This window comes from Asterias rubens, chromosome 16 (genome assembly GCF_902459465.1).
Source record: "Asterias rubens chromosome 16, eAstRub1.3, whole genome shotgun sequence".
Taxonomy (NCBI): domain Eukaryota; kingdom Metazoa; phylum Echinodermata; class Asteroidea; order Forcipulatida; family Asteriidae; genus Asterias; species Asterias rubens.
In genome coordinates, this window is record NC_047077.1 from 10,801,409 (window position 1) to 10,824,256 (window position 22,848).

The 22,848-nt window shown below is 38.2% G+C and overlaps 1 protein-coding gene across 1 annotated transcript; it reads left to right on the forward strand.

Moving 5' to 3' along the window:
• The first annotated feature begins 316 nt into the window (after positions 1-316).
• LOC117301163 (aquaporin AQPAe.a-like) lies at positions 317-21,394 on the forward strand. Its single transcript, XM_033785065.1, has 5 exons — positions 317-850; positions 3,374-3,536; positions 16,858-17,062; positions 17,497-17,589; positions 19,472-21,394. Exons 1-5 carry the CDS (start codon positions 589-591, stop codon positions 19,673-19,675), a joined length of 927 nt encoding a protein of 308 aa, XP_033640956.1. The 5' UTR covers positions 317-588; the 3' UTR covers positions 19,676-21,394.
• Positions 21,395-22,848: the final 1,454 nt, after the last annotated feature.

Sequence of the window (22,848 nt, forward strand, 5' to 3'; positions counted from 1 at the left end):
CATTACCTTTTACAACATTTGTATACTAGAATCCTCCTCATCTAGCGGGGTGCCGCGCGAAGCGAAGCGCGGCATCCCGCTAGTTTCATTCATTCATGTAAAAATTGAGACCCATCCCACAGGAGGGCGTTCTACTCATACTCGAACCCATTGTATTGCAAGAGATGCCATTTCAATGTTTGGGGTCGAGAATTGTGTGTGAACGATGTGGTACTGAGTTCAAAGTTCATACGTAAACACACAGCGGTCATGCAATGAGTACAGTGTGTGTGTGGATATGGGGAGGCCAGCAATGCAATCAACGTGTGTGCGCAATTCCAATGGGATGTATCTTGTACACAAAACATACACAAATTCTGTAGCAAGCAACCAACCGTCCATTTTCGTATAATCGCATGTGCTGCGCTGGTACTGTGTGAAGTTATAGGTATCTATACACTTGCTAGAAGTTATGAACTGTCTTGTTTTCAGAGTAAAACATGGAGATAATTCTTTTGATCCAGTGAGTGATTTGGTGTAAAGGAGGGATCCGATTCAATAGGAGTTGACACTGACGTTTAGATCAACCGATTTATTCCCACGAAAAAAATGGCCCACACTTCGTACGATTTACGAAGTTCGACAACGTCCAACCGGAATACAACTCCGGGGTCGTCGTCGCGTCGCCGTGCTGGGGGCAAACAGTCTACCGAGCGGGGGTGGTATTGCTCGGCCGAGTTCTGCCGGAGCGTTGTGGCTGAGTGCATCGGTACGTTCTTCTTCATGGTGGTGGCATGCATGGTGGATTTACAGTGGGACTCAACCATTGGGGTAGATGTTGTCAGACTGGGCTTGACACTTGGTTTTGCAGGTAAGTTTATGCTGTCTATTTAAAATTTGAGTAATTCATTAGCATGATTAGTCAGCAGAGTTTTATGAATTTGGTTGATAATCAAATATGATGATTTATGATTGATGATAGTTGAATCATGGAGGTACATATCAAATTCTCTAATTCTACCTCCATGATGGTCCAAGTCAGTATTTCTCTAATTTTCTTAGACATATTATTATTACTAGTTAGAAGGCTCTCCGGCTCACCACTCACAGGACACAGGGGACCCTTTTTATTCATTACAGATAGATACTTTTATTTCATGCCAACATCCCCATCAATCAATACAAAATGTGCTAGTAATATTCCTCAGAAAACATAACTTGTACAAATAAAAACTTTATCCAGTTATTGAACACTAAAAAGATACAATGTGACGTTAACATGTGTAATGTTAAGAAGCCTCCTTTTTTAACTCGACTGGTTGTGATGCTGTTGAGTGTTAACATTCCGAGAATGGGATTCAATTTGTAAAGTTTTATTCTTAAGTTAACACATTTGACGACATTGACAATGACATATTACACCCTTTTACAATACAGAGTGAACCCAGCAAAAGGGGGACTTTATTAAAACATTATTGTATCCATCAATTGACCGAAATTCAAATTCTAAAAACTTTGGAGGTATGTCTTTACTCTTATTTAAATTACTGTTTTTGACAAACCGGTAAGAATTAAAAACATACAATTTAACTATGAACCATTAACTAGGGGGCTGTAGTGTACTGCAATGTTATCCTTTAATTTAATTGTGTTCATTTGTTTTTGACATCTATTCTGGGTAACTGGCTGTTGTATACGTACATGTAGTACAACCGGAATGTCAAAATTGGAAAATAAAAGAGTGCAACACCTTACTTTTACTGGGTCTAGAAAATGTGTTCTTGATTATTTCATTTTTTCTCTGTTTTTATTAACTCAACCATTAGTCAACATAATTAGTAGGTGCGATACATTGGAGGTTGACGGTTACATAATCGCAACTACAGAATAAACTGACCTGCAAACTCAGCTGCTTACAACAAACCACCCAACCACAGTGTATAGACCTTTTTCACGGTGTGATTTTATTCCATTCCAACTCATTGTAACCAAACTGAGGCTGGACGAAATAATAGTCAGATGCCATGCGCAATGAATGTTAGCATTCATTGCTGTTAATGGAAACAGGGAACATGACCAAGACCATGAAGATGGTGACAGCGTAATAAAGGTCTATTGTGATGACTCGGCCCACCGGCCACCAGAACTTGAATTTAGTGCGTTAGACTGCTCGGCCGCGACGCTGTTACCCAAATACGAAGTAGTTAGTATGAAATATGAAAAAAGTAGTCTGATTTTGAAGACAAAAAATTGCTAACAAGTTTTATTTACTGGCCCGATTCTAAAACAACTGGCATCTAGCCTGTGCGATCCAGTGTAAAATTGCCCCTATTCAGGAAACTCGTTAGAATCAAAGTGTACGCAGTCCCATTTAAATATTTGTCCCGTTTTATTTGTTTTCCCAATATTCCAACTGTTCAACCGTTATTATAAAATAAAATAAAACATGTACTCCACATTTCACTTATCAGATCAAGTAGTTAGGCTCGCACTTTTACTTTACAAAGACCTGTTAATGCACTTTGATGAATTTGATCAAGCCATTCAGTACACCCGCTGTTCAACCCTGCGGGGAGTATTTTCTATACTATTTTTGTTTAAAGTCGTTTACGGTCAGGAGTATATAAGAGCTAACCTTGTGGAAACATTCATTGACAATAAGTCCATAAACTCGCTAGCTTGAAATTATTGCATTGAATTGATCCCTCAAGGCAACAAACGGGTTGTATTGGGCTTAGTGCGGTTTGTGGCATTAATATGCTAATATTAAGTTAGAGAAGTGGGCTCAAGAAGGGTACAAGAGGGTAAACCCTTCTGATTAACTGGTCCTGAATGAAAGAGAAAGTGCAGGGCCCAATTTCATAAAGCTGCTAAGCATTCTTCCTTGAGAAAAACAGGATTACCAACCAAATTTTCATGTGATTTTCAACAGTTGAATACCAGTAACAGAAGGAATATGCAACAAATTCAAATTTGGTTTGTAATCCTGTTTTTATCAAGGAAGAAATTTCATGCTTAGCAAATTTTTGTGCTTAGCAGCTCTAATGAAATTGGACCCAGGTTGTTTCTGAAAGACTCTAGAGGGGTCTACTGTAATTGGGTACCCCCCCCCCCCCCCCCCCACCTTTTTGTTGAACCTCTGGTTCTGGACGAGGGGGTTGAATTTATTAGGTTTAACAAAATATACATGGATTTTTTCAATTTTATTTATTGCCTGGGTGTACTAATATTGGGACCCCCCCACCACCACCTTTTTGTTGAACCTCTGGTTCTCGCGAGGGGGTTGAATTTATGAGGTTTTTAAAAAACATAAATGGATTTTTTCAATTCTATTTATTGTTAACTCTGACTGTTGAATCTTGACTGTGGATTTCTTTATCATTTTGATTTGCAGTGGTGACATTGGTACACTGTTTTGAGCACATCAGCGGAGCACATTTAAACCCAGCAGTTACTGCAGCGTTCATGCTCATCAGACATACTGGTATCATACAAGGGTTGTTCTACATAGCAGCTCAGTTCCTAGGTGCTGCGACTGCCGTGCTTCTCCTAAAGGGGTAAGCCAAACTATTAAAACTATCAGTGCCTTGTTGACATCAATTGTAGTCTGTGCTGAATAAGTGATGGCTCATTCATTGTCCTCACTTTTTTTTAAAAGCCTTCTCCCTTAAAGCCATTGGACACTTTCGGTAAACAGTATTGTCCAAAAGCCCACACTTCGTAATATCACAACTTAATAAAATAAGAAACCTGTGAAAATTAAGGCTCAATCGGTCATCGGAGTCGGGAGATAATAACGGGAAAACCCACCCTTGTTTCCGCATGTTTCGCCGTGTCATGACATGTGTTTCGAGAATTGATAATTGTTTTAATGTTTTCTCAAAAAGTAAAGCATTTCATGGAATAATATTTCAAGAGAAGAAGTCTTTCAACATTACCTTCTGTAAACCCTGTAAGTTATTTGTAAATCTGTGATTTATTATTATTTTTCTGATCCAAATGTGTCCAATGGCTTTACAGTAAAGGAGCTGGCAGGACACTATTGGTAATTACTCAAAATAATTTTTAGCATAAAAAGTTACTTGGTAACGAGTAACGGAGAGCTGTTGATAGTATAAAACATTGTGAGAAACGGCTTCCTCTGAAGTAACATAGTTTTTTAGAAAGATGTGATTTCTCTCTGAAAAATCTTCGTTGAGGTCTCAAATTCAAGGCATCTGAAAGCACACAACTTGTGCGACAAGGATGTTTTTTCTTCCAATACTCTATCGCAACTTTGACTACTAATTGAGCATAAATTTTCACAGGTTTGTTATTTCATGCATGAGATCATAGAGTGGGTCCTTACATGTTTTCTCTTGTAAAGCGCTTCGAGGCTTTTTTGTGTGAAGCGCTGTATAAAAACTGTGTATTATTATTATTGTTATTATTATGTTGAGATTCACCAAGTGAGAAGACTTGTCTTTGACAATTACCAAAGGTGTCCAGTGTCCTTACAAGGAAAGATGCATATCCTGCATTTACATGATAGGCCTATATTAAAAATAATTTTTTGTATAGAATAAATTTTGCAAAAAAAAAAAAAAAACAAGATGCATTTTAAAGGGTCTACATGTACATGTATGTACTTTTTCCTAACAAAACACATTGTCCACAGATTTACATTAAACTTACACAGTTTGAAGATTATGATAGTAGAAAGCTTCCCTTGAAATTTAACTTACTGAGGTGCTGTAGTTTTTGAGAAATGAGTAAAACAAATAATTTTCGTCTCAGTTTCAGCATGTAAAAACGTATTACCCAGTTATGCTATGGTTTTGGTATAATATCATAATTGGTTAATTGGATTTTACTTGCTAAAATAATGTTCGTCTTCCTGAGACGAAAATTGTTTTGCGACTTGTTTTACTCATTTCTCAAAAACTACACAACCTCAGTCAGTAATGTTTGAAGGGAAGCTTTCTAGTGTTCCGTTGAGCCACATCCAATCATTCTGATGAAGTTTCATCAACATCTGAGGGGGTCACCTGGGGACCGCTGGTTGATTTGACATGGAATGACCCACTATCATTATCTTCATACCCTGTAAGTTTAATGTCAATCTGTGGACATTTTGAAAAGTACCCGAATCCTAGACTTTCAAGACAAAGAGAAATAAAATCACAATACACTATAATGCAAGGAAGAATCTCAACAGCTCTTGGCAATCAGCCAAACGAAAACAATCGAATCATGCCGATCAATTTAAAACCAACGTAGTGTTTTGATTTATGAACAGGCAGACCACATGTTGGTTTCCCTCCATTTTTTTCAGACATGCATGGTGCCAATTTCAGAGCTGTCTAACATTGTAGTAGGATAGAAAAAAAAACGAAAAAAAGAAAAAAAAAGAAAAGAGATACACTTGCATTGCATCAATGTTTCCACTTAAAATTTAACCTTGATAATTTATTTTGTTTTGTTTTATATTGAAATAAGCTTTTGAAACAACATTAATCCCTCCTCACTGATAAAAGCGACACAATTTGTTAGGTTTGCATTTTTCTCTAACTCGCATTCTCACAATATGTCTTCATGTACATGTAGTAGTGCCTGTGAAGAATCTTCAAGATGCTCAGACAAATTGTTGATTTGACCACAAAAGGTTGTTAACATTGTTTTAAACCCCCAATTTAGTAGCTTGGCTACTACTTAAAGGCAGTGGACACTATTGGTAATTACTCAAAATAATTGTTAGCAAAAAACTTTCTTGGTGACGAGTAATGGGGAGAGGTTGATGGTATAAAACATTGTGAGAAACGGCTCCCTCTGAAGTGCCATAGTTTTCGAGAAAGAAGTAATTTTCCCCAAAAAATTCCTTGTCCGTATGATTCATGATTAATAATGATATAACTTATTTTGTTTTTTATGTTTTTTTTTTTTTTGCAAGTTTCAATTTACCATTGAACCAAAAAAGTATTCCTGAAAGGTCTCTGACAGTGACACTAGACCTTGCCAGTTTCTATTGAAATTGATGCATGGTGTACACTGCATACAGTATTGTAATCAAACAATTACGCTATACACTGTATAAATAGATCAAATCATTGTGTGTTTTTTTTCACGGATTAGTAGTCTTTATATAACACCCAAGCAGATCCTTGCCATTTGATTGGAGGATTGTCCGTCACGTGATAGCAAATAAAAGTACCATTGCACGCTGAGTCACTCGCCGTGCTTTTTCGTTCCATCCGAAAAGTACCATTGCACGCTGGCACGCTGCCAGCGTGCAATGGTACTTTTCGGATGGAACGAAAAAGCTGAGTAAAAACATCACTGCGTGCGCGTGTCTTTGGTAACGCAGCAGGTGTTACTGCAAGAAGGCATAGTAAAATTACTAGCATTCGGCTTCTACAGTTGAAATTGTTTGTTTTGAAAGTTGTTTCTTTCAATCAAAATGACAAAGTTCTACTTGGATGTTATATAAAACAAATAATGAATGTTTTTCATTCGTGCAATGGTGCGAATATGTTCATTCGTTGAAAGCTGGAATGTTCCATTCAACTCGGCTCCGCCTCGTTGAATAGAACATTCCATCTTTCAACTCATGAACATATTCGCACCATTGCACTCATAAACATTCATTATGTGTATATCAAGCGCACGTGTTGCCCAATTAATGCAAACACAAAATACAGGTCTATATGATTTGGCCTATTGTCCTTAGACCCGATGCTACAAAGCTCCCCCCTCACCCCAGTCCTGTGTATTCCAGCCACATGCGACACTCGTGACCCTGAACATGATGGTAGGTCAGTCGTGTGACGCAGGGCGAAGTGTGGGTCAAGCTGTGATTACTGACAGATGTGGCGACGGACCGATGCCGAAAAACGAACCCCCTGCGCTCACTCTCAGAGGTATGGAGGTATGGATAGCCATGGGAACGGCACCATCCGCTTTTATTCCTGACCGGTATTGTAAAAAGAATCGTGAGTTTTCGCGGCCCTGGACAACAATTAAACAAAGATGCCCCAGTGGCGCTTTTGGAAGATTTGTGGACAAAACAATAACAGACGCCTGTCACTTTAGTATTACGAGTTGTGGGTTGCATTATAAAAAGAAAATGTCTGGCGGATTATTCTGGACTAGATTTTAAACAAAAGCCTTGCAGACGTTGTCGTCAGCTTCAAAGGAATACTATAGTGGCTGAGTGTGTACAAACTCGTGTGGGTGAGAATCTATTGACTACACGAATCTCTTCTGAGTATTTAGGTTAGACCAGTCAATACAATACAGGGCTCCACAGAGGCCATGGCCTCTTTTGTTTTTACCTTGGTGCCCCTTCGAAAGTTTCCCTTACACTGAACAGGTTTATAGATCAGACCAGGCAATAATAGTACATGGGGGCTATGACCTCTTGTGTCTTAGCCTTGGTGCCCCTTCGAAAGTTTCCCGTACACTGAACAGGTTTATAGATCAGACCAGGCAATAATACATGGGGGCTATGACCTCTTTTGTCTTAGCCTTGGTGCCCCTTCGAAAGTTTCCCGTACACTGAACAGGTTTATAGATCAGACCAGGCAATAATACATGGGGGCTATGACCTCTTTTGTCTTAGCCTTGGTGCCCCTTAGAAAGTTTTGCGTACACTGAACAGGTTTATAAATAGATCAGACCAGGCAATAATACAGCCAGGGCTATGGCCTCTTTTGTCTTAAAGGCAGTGGACACTATTGGTAATTACTCAAAATAATTATCATCACAAAACCTTTCTTTATTACCAGTAATGGGGAGTGGTTGATAGTATAAAACGTTGTGAGAAACAGCTCCCTCTGAAGTGCCATAGTTTTCGAGAAAGAAGTAATCTTCCACGAATTTGATTTTGAGACCTCAAGTTTAGAACTTGAGGTCTCAAAATCAAGCATCAGAAAGCACACAACTTCGTGTGACAAGGTTTTTTTTTTCTTTCATTATTATCTCGCAACTTCTACAACCGATTGAGTGCAAATTTTCACAGGTTTGTTATTTTATGCATATGTTGAGATACACGAAGTGAGAAGACTGGTCTTTGACAATTACCAATAGTGTCCACTGTCTTTAAGCCTTGGTGCCCCTTAGAAAGTTTCCCGTACACTGAACAGGTTTAAAGGTCAGACCAGGCAATACAGGGAGGCGTAGTGGCGTCTTTTGTCTTAGCCTTGGTGCCCCATCAAAAGTTTTCTCACACATCTTACAGGTTTAGATGAGAATAGCCTTGCCCTCTAAAAAAGATGAAAATTGTCGCGGTTGGAGACTGTCAGCCAATAAAGATCAATGTAGACTGTAATGTAGGCCTACTGAACATGGAGTGCAGAGCCGTTTATGACAGATAGTTTTTTTAAAACAGTATTATATAGTACTTAGGAAATGCCTAAAACACAAGTTATTGTGCATATATTTGGTATTACATTGTACATTAAAGCTGTAACAAAAGTACATCCTGATTTGTTACAGCTTTATGAAAACAAGTCCAGATGTTGAAATGATTTTCCCACCAAGCCTTTCCAGATGGTGAATCATTGTCGAGTTTTTGAGTAAATACAATCGAAAGCATTGTGTCATGGACAATGAAATTATACACATTTTGGCAAACTGAAAGAGAAAAAGTAACAAGTAAACCAAAACAAAAGAGTTGACACCGACCCGAAGTATTAATGATTAATTGAGCTGATCCAGCTTAAAAAAAAAAAAAAATTGTAAGGCTTTATTCAAACAGTATTTTAAAGGCACTGGACACCTTTGGTAATTGTCAAAGACCAGTTTCCCCGCTTGGTGTATCTCATATGCATTTAAAATAACAAACCTGTGAAAGTGTGAGTTCAATTGGTCATCGAAGCTGCGAGAGAATAATCAAAGAAAAAACACCTTTGTCGCACAAGTTGTGTGCTTTCGGATGCTTGAATTTGAGAGCTCAGCTGAGGTCAAATATTTAAGTGAGAAATTACTTCTTTCTCAAAAACTGAATGTATTTTACTTCAGAGGGAGTCGTTTCTCACAATGTTTTATACTAACAACAGCTCTCTATTGCTCAACACCCAAGTAAGTTTTTACAATGCATTTTGCGTACATGTATGCTAACAATTACTTTGAGCATTTACCAATATTGCCATTGCTTTTAAAGTTCTAGTGAGGCAATTTATTTTAAACAAAGTTGCCTGCCAATGATTTCACCAAACTTTTCCTAACTTAGGATTAATCTTAGGACTTAGGACGGGTTCAGTTTCGTATCAAAACACGTAGAACGCATTGAACTCATCCTAAGTCTCGAGATAGGACTGATCCTAGCGTTTCGTGAAATCGGCTGCGGGGACATTTTCAGGTGATACGGGGATGTATCTAGACCTTGGCCTCACTGGAAGGTGGTTGTGTTTTTGAGACATTGCTGACCATTCGGAGCAGATGTCCACACAGGAAGAACAATCCTGAGTAGGAATACACAATCTCAGAAACATTACTGACAGTGACACTTCTCAGATTCAATTTTTGGGGGCATGAAAAGTGATCTTTTTACCTAGAACCACAATCCACATTACATTGCAGTGAAATGTTTCTCAAAATGCCCTATACTAACGAAAGCTGCTGTAGAGGCTAATCGAATCTAGCCAAAGTTTTGATTGCATTTGCCATCCATGTTAAGAGTGATTACCAAACTAAACCATCCTTTAGCATTCTACTTGCACTTTTAAAATGCACTCAAAATCCATTTTGTAAATAGGCGTGTTTACAGTATTTTTTTTTTTACATACATTGTACAATGGAAACTGAAGCGTGCATCAACAAAGTTTGTGTAGTTTTGAAGTGTGCCTTGTTTGGATGATTAAACTCTCTTAATTGTTGAAAAATGTCAAACTCAAAACCGTCTAACCGTGACGTTGTTTCGTTTTTAGTGTGTGTTCAAGCAAGCACGTACATGTACACATAGGCCTATCCACGAGCCATAGAAAAAGTGTGGTTGTTGACAATTCTTGCAGTGGCCTTGATTTGATTGTGAGATCTTTTGGAAAAACACCAGTTGAACAAGGAAGGTCAGATCACATTCTGGAAATATCTTTTAGACTTTTCTGCCGGTATCTATTGTGTGGTTATAGTGAGCGGTATATTTGCAATACCTCTACATTTGTAAGGTGTTTAAAGGCAGGCTTCATTGAAATTTGCATCAAAATTATCTTTGCTGTCAATTAAAGACCAATTATGACAATGTGGTGTTGTGACAGGGCAGTTTAAGTCACCGAACTCCAGCTCTGGTGTTTCTGATCAACAGAGTATGGGTTCGAGTCCTGATCTTGACCTTAATTGTGTCATTGGGAAAGCAGACGCAATTATACTTGCTTTGTGTACAGATGGGACATTTAAAGCCATAACGTGTAGGTCCTGTGTAAGTTACATGTAGTCCTGTGTGTAAGAACCTTGAACACTCGTGGAAGAGTAATGGTTGCAGCCGTCGATTACACCAAACTCGTCCAAACTTACGATTAATCTTAGGACTTAGGACGGGTTCAGCTCCGTATCAAAATACATCAGGACGCATTGAACCCATCCTAAGTTAGGACAGGTAACTCGTCCTAACTCGCGATAGGATTTATCCTAGGGTTTCAGGAAATTGGTTGCAGGGTCAATTTGTGTTTCTGCACATGTACATGTTTGACAATAAACATGTTTTACCGTGTTTCATCATGCTTGTAGGTATAGTCGTTACAATGTAAGTTCACTTATTGAATTTATCTATTTGGTTCAGAACAAAATACAGGCTTCGAGCCTTCAACTCTGGCTTCAAAGAATGGAACCAAGCCCCAAACAGAAAGTATTTCAAAAATACAGTGGAGCTCCAGAGGGCATGGCTGGAGACAAAAGCCGAAGCCACGGCTCGGAAAAGGGCCTTACATATTCACAGACCGTGTGTTTTTAACTAAATGTCTATTTTTACCTGCAATGTTTTTTTGTGTCCACCCTACCCATAATTGACAGTCACTGTTTATTTGACTAGATAGAGTACACTCTAACCCAAACAGCGAACTGTCAGTGTGCATACAATATAATACTTCAAGGGCGATGGTGGAGATTGCAAGCTTGGTAAACAGGCTTGTGTGATTGTGAACGTGTGTGTGATTGTGAACGTGAGTCCACTGCAGTTCAAATAGAGGGGGGATCTTATCTTATCTGCGGGAGACATCTTGTGACCTTAGAGTGAGGGCGTCTCATTAACATACAGGTGTTGCTCATAAAGTTATTGTTGAGCAGAAAAAGTAACATTGTGGTTGGTGAGGTGACATTTTCATTGAGTAATCCATGCAAGACTAAAAAAAACGATGGTAAAAAAACCTCAACAAAAAGTGCAATAAATGACAAAATGTAACATTAGGCCTATGGGGTACGATGTATCACAGAACAGTACATGTATGTATGGTCATGCTAGGTTGGTTTTGTTAAAAAGCGTGGCCCTTTTAAAGCTTACACACTTACCCACCGCACACATTGCTCGTTTATATGAAAGGCGCACGTGTGTATGGTGTATACCTATTAATTCATTGGGAGTCTACATGGATATTGTACACAATGCAGTGTTTGTACAATGCCTGCAATGGTATGTTTATTCTTCCTTTACAATTAGTCAGTTTGGGAAGACTGCATTCAGATACACATGTACAAGGTGTTCGTGACATTTGTATTAAATATTAAAAATATAAATTTGTTTGCTTAGAACTGCTTCTGGCCGGTTTAGGTTTTAGGGATGGATCATTTTCAGACTTTTTAGTGTGTTTTTATAATTGTATTGCTGTTTTTGAATGTTGTTGGTTTGTAAATGATGAATTACTAAGATTAGTGTTTTTTAGCATTTGCTTTTTAGATTGCTTCTCTGTGAGGCGTCTTTTAGGCGGACTTTAGCACTATTAAGTTTTCGTTGTTATCATATTATTATTATTAAAGAAAAAGTATTAGAAAAATGTACATTTTTGTACAAAATAAGCTATGGGGCTTGTAAGAAATCCTCAGAGGACTATACAAAAACACCCATAAAACTTTGAGCCTAAAGTTTCACAGGTTTACTATTTGGGTCATACATGTACAGTGACAAGTACAAAGTGCAGATACTGGTCTTTGACAATTATCATGTTGGCCGCGTGCTTTTTTAATAGGGTCAAGCGCACACCAACATCAGTAGCACACGACCAACGCATGGCATTCATAATACGCTAATCAGAAGCATTACGCCAGAAATTCCTACAGAGCAAGCTTTGGCAAAACCTGCCTTGAGGGAGAAATCCACATTGGAGTTGACAACCCTGCTTGATACCTTTTGTGTTTTGACTGCATGAGTGATGCTGTTTTGGGATCACAGGAGGTTATATGCCTAGAGCTTTGGAAAAAAGGAGGTTTTATGATCAAAATACCTTCTGGAAAGGGTAGGCCAGGGAAAATGGCATCTTAAGTAAAACAATTTCAGAAAAAATGAGGGTTTTGGGGTTAGAATTTAATATGAAATTCACGTTAACATTTGACAATCCTGCTTGATACCTTTTGTGTTGTGACTGCATGAGTGATGCTGTTTGGGATCACAGGAGGTCATAATGCCTGGAGCTTTAAAAAAAGGGGTTGATCAAAATAGTAAATACTGTACCTCTCAAAAGTCTTGGCCTAGTGGAAATAAACTTGTATTGTCAGGAAATCAACAAATTAAGTTTCTGGGTTTGTTGTTTTTGGCTGAGAGGCAAGTTTTTAGAAACGTGATAATATCATTTTAAGCCAAGTTCACGTACTTTGATTTCAGAGTTTTATAAAAACAAAATAACAAACAGTTCCTGACACAGGAAAAGTATTAAGTTTTAAGAAAATAATCCACTCTGAAAATTGACCTCCTTTTTTAGCAGGGTCATTCAAAATTGTGGGCGGTTGGGTTAAAAGGAATAACGGAAAATTTAATTTAAGTTTTCAATTTCAAAAAAGAAGAGGAAAAAAGAAGAGAAACCCAAAATTGCTGGAAAATGTTATCTTTGGTAAACACAATTTTAAAAAATGAGGATTTATGGGGTAGAATTTAATATGAAATGCTGTTCTTACGACCTTTTTGCATTTGTCAGTCTGTAACTGATGGGAACTTGAGAAGAACGAGAGGTAAATGGTGAAGATTTTACGCTGATGGACAGATTTTGTATATATATAAAAACTCTTGCATTCAAACGATCTACTCGGCTGACCATCACTTAAAAATATTACAAAATTGCATTACTCATTACACCTTGCAAAACCATTTCACAAGTTCACTGGACAAAACTTAACATGAATTGTCACTTATCATGAATAAAATTTATTTATTTTGTTGTTGACAGACAAGTTTTTGGAAACTTAAAAAAAAAAAATGTTTTGAGTGTGCAGGGAAGATCAACATTTTAAAAGTCTAATTTAGGCCCTACATCTTCAGTCTACTGACGATGACTAGAGCAAGCTAGTTGGCGATGACTAGAGCAAGCTAGTCGTAGCGTTAAGTGAAGCTAATAATGAGAAGTCCCCTCCATCTACTTTTACAAGCTAAAATTAGTCTGGGCCGATTTTCTACCTTCGGCCCATACAGGTAGTACATGTACATGCAGTTTTTACAAAGCAGGACAGTTCTTATCAGAACTGAGAAGTCTCCTGAACTCGGAAAATCTACTCTGCATTAGTAGAATGCCAAGCAGACACAAGTTCTTAAAAGAACATAATCCACTTGGCAAGTAGATACACACTATGGTGTTACCGCAAACCAATATTGATACCTCACCATGCAATGCCTCAAAGCCGCCCTTAGCCCACATATAATATTTAAGCCGCTATAAGTTCCAGTTCTTTTACAAGTTGAAGATTTATTACCGACTCGCCCCCTGTGCTCTTCACAGAGTTTATGATGGCTGACCTCACGTGCCGGATTGCGACTTGCATTGATTGAATCAGTAGAGATTTATGCACTTGACATTTTTTCCTAAATGCATAGGCCTTCCACATTTTTTTCAAGATAAGATCAGTTGTTTTGATTTAGGGGCCTTTCAAAATAGTCAATATGAATTTTTTTTTTTTTTTTTACCCACCTACCCTAAACTTCAGTTTTTAAATATTTATTGGTTTCATAATATCATCTTAATTGTACATGCATCAAATGAAGGCAGTGCTGTATGCTTCATTTTTGAAAGGGCAAGGGCACCAAGGCATTTTCTTCTTGGTATAGGGCACCCTAAGGAAATTGCAAATTTGTACTGGTGCATTTCGAGGGCACCAAGGCAATACTGGTGCATTTCAAGGGCACCAAGGCAATGGACACGGAGGCAATCGCCTTCGTTGCCTCTGTGAAGTATCAGGGCTGTGTAGGCTTACATGAACAAAGTAATACATGTACATGTACATGTACCTCAAATGAACCAGATATTTTAGATCCAAGGTTCCCAACATCAGTAGTTTCCAATGTTTTTTTCTGGTTTAAAAACAAACAACATTCTACTACTACATGTCAGATGTAGTTTTATCAGGAGTCTTGGCAAGCTGTTTTTTTTTATTTTTTTTTTTTTATTATAAATAAAAACAAAGTTGCATTTTGAGATTCATTTATTTCCTCTGACCCAAGCACCCACAAATTAGTGATGATAATTGATATTTAATCTAATAATAGACTCTTTGGTTACTCAGGGAACGATTTCATCCAGTATTTTTTTGGCATAGCAAAATATTTTGACTGGAAAAGATTTTGTGCATACTGACTGGTAATATTGAGTAGCAAATGATGATTTGGTACATTTTTGTTTCGCAATTTGCTCTGCTATACAAGGGAAATCGTTCACTGGTACTGTTTCATGGTCGATTGGTGAGAAACTCTCTACATACATGTATTGCGCAGCAGATGATCCAAGCGTCTTGCATCATGCATCTTGCATGCGAATGTATATGCGTATGCACGGCAACAGACAACACTGTGAGACAACGATCAAAACGGGAATTTTTTAACGTTGGGAGCTGCATTATTGCACGAAAATTACGGTTTTGTGAGGAATATATGAGGACCAAAACCCACCGCAGAAAAATGTATCCCGCCATAGAATGTGATTGTTGTAATTAGTGGCTTGTTGCAGGTAAGATTTGAGTTATGAAGCTTTGAAAATTTTCCACCCCAGAAACGGGCCTCAATAATTAGGACTCTGTATCTGTGTACAGAGAAAGAGTCCTATATAGGGCTAGAATAGTGTCCAGTGTCTTTAACACTGGACTGAAGGCCTGACTGAGGCCAGTGATTTCAGCAGCAGGCCAGTGGCTAGCCATAACCGGTTTTTCAATTAACTAATGATGTAAGCTTCTTCATTGTCATGATTGTTTAGAAACAAATAGTTGACTTATAATATGAGAGTTTGATAAATATCTTTCAATTCTGTGCAGTATCGAAGTACATACATGTACACTTTACAAGACAAATAAGACCAATCTTCTCAAAATACTTGTTCAACTCCTTACATATTGTATGTGATGTCTTAGATACCTACATGTAAAGGGATAGTGATTTGGTTCGCTTTTGGGCAATCCCTAGGCTTCTGTTTGCTTTGTTTGCTTTGTTTGTTATGTCTCTCATTGTTTTCCTAATGGTTTGAAATCCTACATTATCTGTTAATGTTGCTGTGTGTTTTTGATGTTTTTAAAGCCTGAACATTTTGAGTTACTTACAAGTCCAATTCAGTCTTGTGGATTCCCCACGAATTTTAGCCCTAGTAGCTGACTTCTTTGAGCAGGCATGCAACTCTTCCGCGTTTCCGTTTTTTTCTTTCTTTTTTTTTACGTGAAAAAAAAAAAAAAAAAAAAAAAAAACGTAAAAAAAAAAAAAAAAAAAAAAAAAACAACAACAACAACAGTGTACAAATACAATCATGTAAAATAAGCCTAGTACATGTTAACAATCCACCTAAGAGCATAATAAACCTCAGCATTTTCTAGGGTACCATTGTGGGTATCGTGTCTCGTGGCATTTCGGCTGCCTCGCTCCGCACTTGCGTTGTGCCTTTGAAAATTTTCCTCTTTTTTTTTTTTTCAACGAGCAATTGCATGCCTGTTATGTACATTGTACACATTACACATTGGTGCAACACTGCAGCTGGGCTGTGCATGAGTTAGAATGCAGCCGTGGGTCAGAGGTTATCGGAGATTCCATGTCAAGCATTCATGGAATCTCAAGTTCACTAGCGCACCAGGCGACCATCAACCAGGCGTTTCAAGTGCGGAAAACTGTGTCAGAATTCCACACAATGTTTTCCAACCTAAGGTTTAAATTTATTTTTATTTTTTATGTTTGTCCATAACTGTGCAGGGTACTTGCGTTCTTAACAAATTTATGAAGCGGGAAAACTGTGTCAGGATTCCACCTAATGTTTTCTAAACTAGCAAGACATCTTAACATTGTAGTCCATATATGCAGAGTTTGCGTTCGTAAATATGGATGAAGCTTGTACAATGTAAAAAGAAATTCTTATCAGCTCGTAAAGAACGAAGATGAGCTGTCTGTAATAAAGTTGCGTAAAGTCTGGGTTTTCTCCCCTTTTGTATTCACAAGTTATTTTTTTCTCAAATTTGGTTTAGGGTGGCATTGTAAAGGGTCTTACAAAGTTAGTACAATTTGAGTTTTTGAAGTGTGTTAACCCTGACTAGAATGCTCAGCCATGACCTGCCACAAGTAAGAAACCATAAAACTTTTTCAGAACCATCCCCAACTCATTAGATATATTCATTACATGGTGTTACCGCAAACCTTTCTACCGCAACGGTTTAATAGGGGATGTTAATTTTGTATAGATCAGGTATGTCAGGGATACAGAATTTTAAGTTTATATTTCTATTCTTGTTCTTTTCTTCTTGCAGTTTCTTGCCAACGTCGGTCGTGGGAAACATGGGCAGCACGATGGTCACCTCCCAGATCACATCCCATCAGGCAATGGGGCTGGAGTTTCTCATGACGTTTCTCTTGGTGTTTACGTTTGTGTCGTCCATCGAGGCCACCAGGTTCGCCTCCAAGCTCGTTGCTCTGCCCATCGGCCTGGCCTACCTTACAAATACGTTATGGGGAGTAAGTATATTTTAGCCAATAGTAAAAAATGTCCAAGGACGAGTGAAACATATTTAGATTGATCAGTTATTGACTATCAGTGATTTACACATAAGAATGCAGAGACCAGCTTGGGCATGCAATGTGCTTCACTTGCTACACGATTGCACTAGTTAGCACCCTCTGTTGGCAAAAAGGTGTGCAATAATACACTTGACAACTGTTCAAAATTACAGCTACATTGTAAAGCATGTACGACTGTTGTTAAGGGTGCTGCTATGGACGTTCGGTACTATTTACTATACTTTCTTTGTATTCTGCTCTTAGACGAGACATTTTGGTCCAGTAAAAGTTTAGAGCTACATGGTCTGGATTTTGGCCCGAAGTGCAATTAATCCAAGCCCTTGATTTCAAATGGCCTTGTTACATGTGTGATCTTTTTTATTTTGTTTCAGTACGAGTTCACTGGTGCTAGCATGAATCCTGCCAGGTCGCTCAGTTCTGCAGTTGTCCTCGGAAAATCTGAGGGCTGGCCGGTCCTTCTTGAGGTGAATAATACATACATACATAATAGTTTTGTTTAAGATTGAACACTTTATAAAGCACTGCTTTAAAGTTTGCCCAAAACGAGGCAAAAAGCCACCCTAGGTTAATAAGGGTTACAAGGAAGAAAACATAGATTACAGAAACTCAGAGGAGAACAGGGATAAATTGAAGAGAGCGGAATACAACACAAAATAGGGATACCGCAAAAAATTTGCACCAATAAAATTTCTTGACTATCCCTTGAAGTTGATTACCTTTTAAAATGTTAATTGCCTACTCTGTTTATGAAATTGCCCGTGGGAATTGTTCACATGGTTGCATACTCCCGTGGAGCATGGCTTAGTATTTTTCACCAAAACAGTTTAAATTTGAAAGTACTTTCACCTTTAACAAATTATGACCTGAAAATTTACTTTATGTTGTCAGCGGTGCAGAAACGAAATATTTCCACAGCATTGATTTATGAACAACCATTCCATTAAAAAGTTTATAGTCTTCATGTTATGGCCTTTGGCAGAGTGACAAATGTAGGAATTAGTTTTGCCGACAGTAAAAGTTATCAAAAGGCAGGGTTTGGTTGAAGTGATGAGGCCTTGATGAGTGGGGCAATTTCATAGGTTGAACATTTAACATAAGGTTGTTAATTGCTATTTCATATCCGTAATGATCAAAAAAGCAATTAAAGACACTGGACACTATTGGTAATTGGCAAAGACCAGTCTTCTCACTTGGTGTATCTCAACATAATATGCATAAAATAACAAACCTGAGAAAATTTGAGCTCAATTGGTCGTCGAAGTTGCAAGATAATAATGAAGGAAAAAATACCTTGTCACACAAAGTTCTGTGCTTTCAGATGCTTGATTTCGAGACCTCAAATTCTAAATCTGAAATCAAATTCGCAGAAAAATTACTTCTTTTTCGAAAACTATGTCACTTTCGAAGGAGCCGTTTCTCACAATGTTTTATACTATCAACCTCTCCCCATTACTCGTTACCAAGTAAGGTTTTATGCTAATAATTATTTTGAGTAAATACCAATGTGTCCACTGCCTTTAAATTATGCAAAATTATAGATTTGAAAGAAATTATAAATATCCATATTAAAATTAATTGTTCCGGTCATAACACATGTGTAATCGGGAATCATAATCAGCGATGGATATCAAGTTGGATTCACCCCTTGGTTCTAGTATAAGCAGCTTTGGGTTGTATGCTTAGCAAGTTTGAGGATTGGTCTTTGTATGCCTAATGAACATGGATTTAATGTAAAGCTCCTTGATCTAGCTTAGCTAGTACATATTATAACACCCCTTACAAATATTCTGCCTTTTCTTTGGTTTAGAGCGCAGCGCGTCACATGATATGTCTTAGGTTTACTAGACGGCGGCCGTGTGATAGTGCATGGTTTTCCGTGTGACACGGCGCGCGTACGAAAGTAACGTGTACGAAGATGATAAGTAGTCTGTTGGGGTGTTCTTAAACAAATATTGTATACTACCAGAACATGAGAGTAATGGACAAGCTGTTAAATGTCTGTTGTGGTGATAGCGAAACAGCTCTCTTGCAACTACCTCGTCGTGATACTGCTGTAGTCTCCAGCATTATACATGAAGTCTCTTGTAGAGGAGCGGTCGGTTGAGGTAGTTGCAAGACACCTGTTTTGCTATCACCGTTGACATACATACGTACAATTAATGTATTGTCCACAAGTCTACCAGGACAATTGTGTGCTATTTAAGAACCCAGTATTATTACAATAACTGAACTGTTCCCACATTTTTCATGTACGCGTTTATCTCACCAGTCCAGTAGTATGTGCTATTTAAGAACCCAGTATTATAACAATAACTGAATTGTTCCCTTCATTGTTCATGTTCACAGGTTTATCTCGCCGGTCCAGTCGCCGGAGGCGTCTTGGCATCGCTCATCTACAAGTTCATCTTTGACCCGACCTTCGTCTCGGGTAGCATGAGGTCATTTCGTTCCTCCTCGACCATCGACTCAGAAGATGACAATAACATGATCGCGCTGCAGGCCATCTCCTCGCACAGGAAGGACGAGAGGGGAACAAGGGGTGTGATCTAGATTTAACCGAAATAAAAAATATGACAAAAGTGCAGTGGAGAGCGTAACTTCCCAGAATGAAAAAGACTTCAAAGAAAACAATTTTTTGGGGAACAAAATGTGACCAAAGTGGAAATTGGGATTTCTCAAGTTGGCTGGTAACCTATTTCTGGTTAGCCGGATTTTCGGACACATGTCACAGAAGTACCGACAGGTCGTGATACATGGTACTTCACGGAGGCAACAAAGGCGTTTGCGTCCATGCCCCCTGTTCATTGCCTTGGTGCCCTTGAACTGATCCAGTAGAAATTTACAATTTCCTAATACATGTAGGGTGCCCTATACTAACGGAAAATGGCTTGGTGCCCATTCAAAAATGAAGTATACAGGCCTGTACAGATATTTGTTGTTTTTACGGCGCTGCGACTTAGTTGTTTTTCGACTTGTATTTGAGCCCCAATCAGCTGAAATATTAAATAATCGGGTTCCAAAAGCTTGTGAGGAAAACGACAGAGTCGCCGGGAAGTATTTTTTTCCATTTCAGGAAGTTGCGCTTCTTATCAAAGATGCAGGGACTAGACTCAGGTTTGATACTAACTGTTTTAGGCTTACATCAACTGTATGTTTAAAAACATGTATTGATTAGACTGTAGAGTGTAGGTAGCATCTATCTTCGTTTTGTATACATCAAACTAAAAGTTTCTGTACAGAGTTATTTTTTAATAGATTGAAGAACCCCGATGGTCTTGTTCCCTGTATACTCACATAGTTGAGACTTAAATTCAAAACGCACAGACTATTTTTCCCTCGATCCGTCTTTTTGGAACACATTGATTTGGATGGAAGAAGTTTTACGATGGCTGAATCACGCAGGTACCTAATGTGCACTGCTTCATATTAAGGCGATATTTGGTGTGTATGAAAGGAGAGATTTACCTTTCAGTAGAACTCACAAAGAACTTGCTCAAGCTGTTGGAGACGTTGACAACTACCAAAGGTGTCCAGTGCCTTTAAATACATCTCTCTCTCTAGTAACGAAATCCCAGGACCAGCAAAAGTGCCTTGCACTGTAACTTGTAGGCCTGAAGATGCAAGTTTCATGTAAACAGTTATCTTCAGGGGCCAATTTCACATACCACTGCTTTAAAGCAATTTTTTCGTGGTAACTATTTTCGTGCTAAGTTTTTCAGGTTAGTAAGAAAACAAGAATGCCAGCTTGCGCATTCACCATGAATTTGCGTTGTTACTTATGGAAGGTTAGCATGCCTTTTTTTTGCTTACGGTTACCAGTGTTGTCAAATGGAGACTCCCACAGTAAACACACAATTTGCTGGTAAGCAGCTCTAGGGAGTTGGACCCCAGTGCCATACACGAACAGTGTGTACATAGTATATAATAAAGTTGTACCATAGAAAGTGAGGAGGACCTTTTATATTTTTTTATTGACAAAAAAAAAAAATCACTGTTTTGACTTCCAGTAATTTTTAAAATTAGTTTTTCCCACAAGGGCCTGATTAGTAAAGATTTTTTTCCTTGTATATTATTAGTTCATCATGTTCATGTGAGATTTTGTTTGAGAATGTCAAACAGTACTCATGAAATTATTGAGATTTAATGGGGATGCACAGACATTTATTTACACAGAGATCATGAGAAATAATTTCAGACTTCAGGTTTAAAGGCAGTGGACACTATCGGTAATTACTCAGAATTAATTATTAGCATAAAACCTTACCTGGGAAAGAGTAAAGGGGAGAGGTTGGTAATATAAAACATTATGATATGAGAATTGGATCCCTCTGAAGTGGAGTAGTTTTTAAGAAAGAAGTAATTTTCCACGATTTTGATTTCGAGACCTCAGATTTAGAACTTGAGGTCTCAAAATCAAGCATCATGAAAGCACACAACTTTGTGTGACAAGGGTGTTTTTTTCTTTCATTATTATCTCGCAATTTCGATGACTGATTGAGCTCAAATTTTCACAGGGTTGTTATTTTATGCATATGTTGAGATACACCAAGTGAGAAGACTGGTCTTTGACAATTACCAATAGTTTCCACTGTCTTTAAAAACGGTAGGTGAAAAATCACCCCAAACAACACTCAAAGTTTTCCACTAATTTGCAGCAACAAACACAAGCCTGATCGGTGGAATTCACTTTTAAAGGGTCTATGTACTTTTTTCTGACACAAAGCACAATGTCCACTGATTTACAATAAACTTACACAGTTTGAAGATAATGATAGTAGAAAGCTTCCCCTTAAAATTTAACTAACATTGTGCTGAGGTGTTGTAGATTTTGAGAAATGAGTATAACAATGTCACAAAAATAATTGTGTTCTCTGTAAAAGCGTATGAACCAGGTTATGGGAAAAAGTACCCGTATCTTTTAAAATAAAAGAGCCTGAATATCTCTCTATTTCAAAATGTCGCTGCAGCAGAGCTGAGACCAAGATCTTGGAGACAACGCCCTGACGTTCTCTTCACACAAACCAAACATAGAACTCACAATCAGCATCGTATTTACATCATCCATATTGACCCATTTCACCCGACGTCATTATCAGAATAATCTTGGATGCACCATTTCGGTGGTCAATGTCAATGTGTGTTATTCAGAGAAGTGCGCATTTTAGGCGACGCTGCATTTACTCGAAACCTATTGACCACCAATATGGTGAGCGTGGCATCAGTCGCCGCGTATGACGCGCGTGCAAGGGGTCAATACCAGGGGTGAAAGTCTTTGCAGACAGCAGAAAGGTCTGAAACTTGTATCCAAATGTGTGGAAGCATTCGGGTATTGCTCAAAATTGTTAGCATGATACATGTCACAGATTGAGGGGGAATTCCACATTACTCTAGCCATCGATTTTCACCAAACTCTTCCTAACTTAGGATTAATGTTATGACTTACGTTATTAGACGAGTTAAGTTCCATATCCCATAGACATTAGGACGCATTGAAGGTAGGATAAATTACTCGTCCCAAATCGAGATAGGATTCATCTTAGCGTGTCGTAAATTCGTCTGCCGGGCTTGTAGCTTAAAATCCTTACTTAAACAGAGTAATAACAAAATAATTAGAAAACTTAATATAACATCGAAGTCTTATATAGCGCACGTATCTACCAAACAAGGTACTCAAGGCGCTGAGTATATACAAACTTTCAGAAAGATAGGTTATTGCAGTGATG

Coding starts and splice junctions, on each gene's coding strand:
- LOC117301163 (XM_033785065.1), top strand. CDS start 589: ATGGCCCACACTTCGTACGATTTACGAAGTTCGACAACGTCCAACCGG. Junction 3,537..16,857: donor GCCGTGCTTCTCCTAAAGGG/GTAAGCCAAACT, acceptor TTCTTCTTGCAG/TTTCTTGCCAACGTCGGTCG. Junction 17,063..17,496: donor TTACAAATACGTTATGGGGA/GTAAGTATATTT, acceptor ATTTTGTTTCAG/TACGAGTTCACTGGTGCTAG.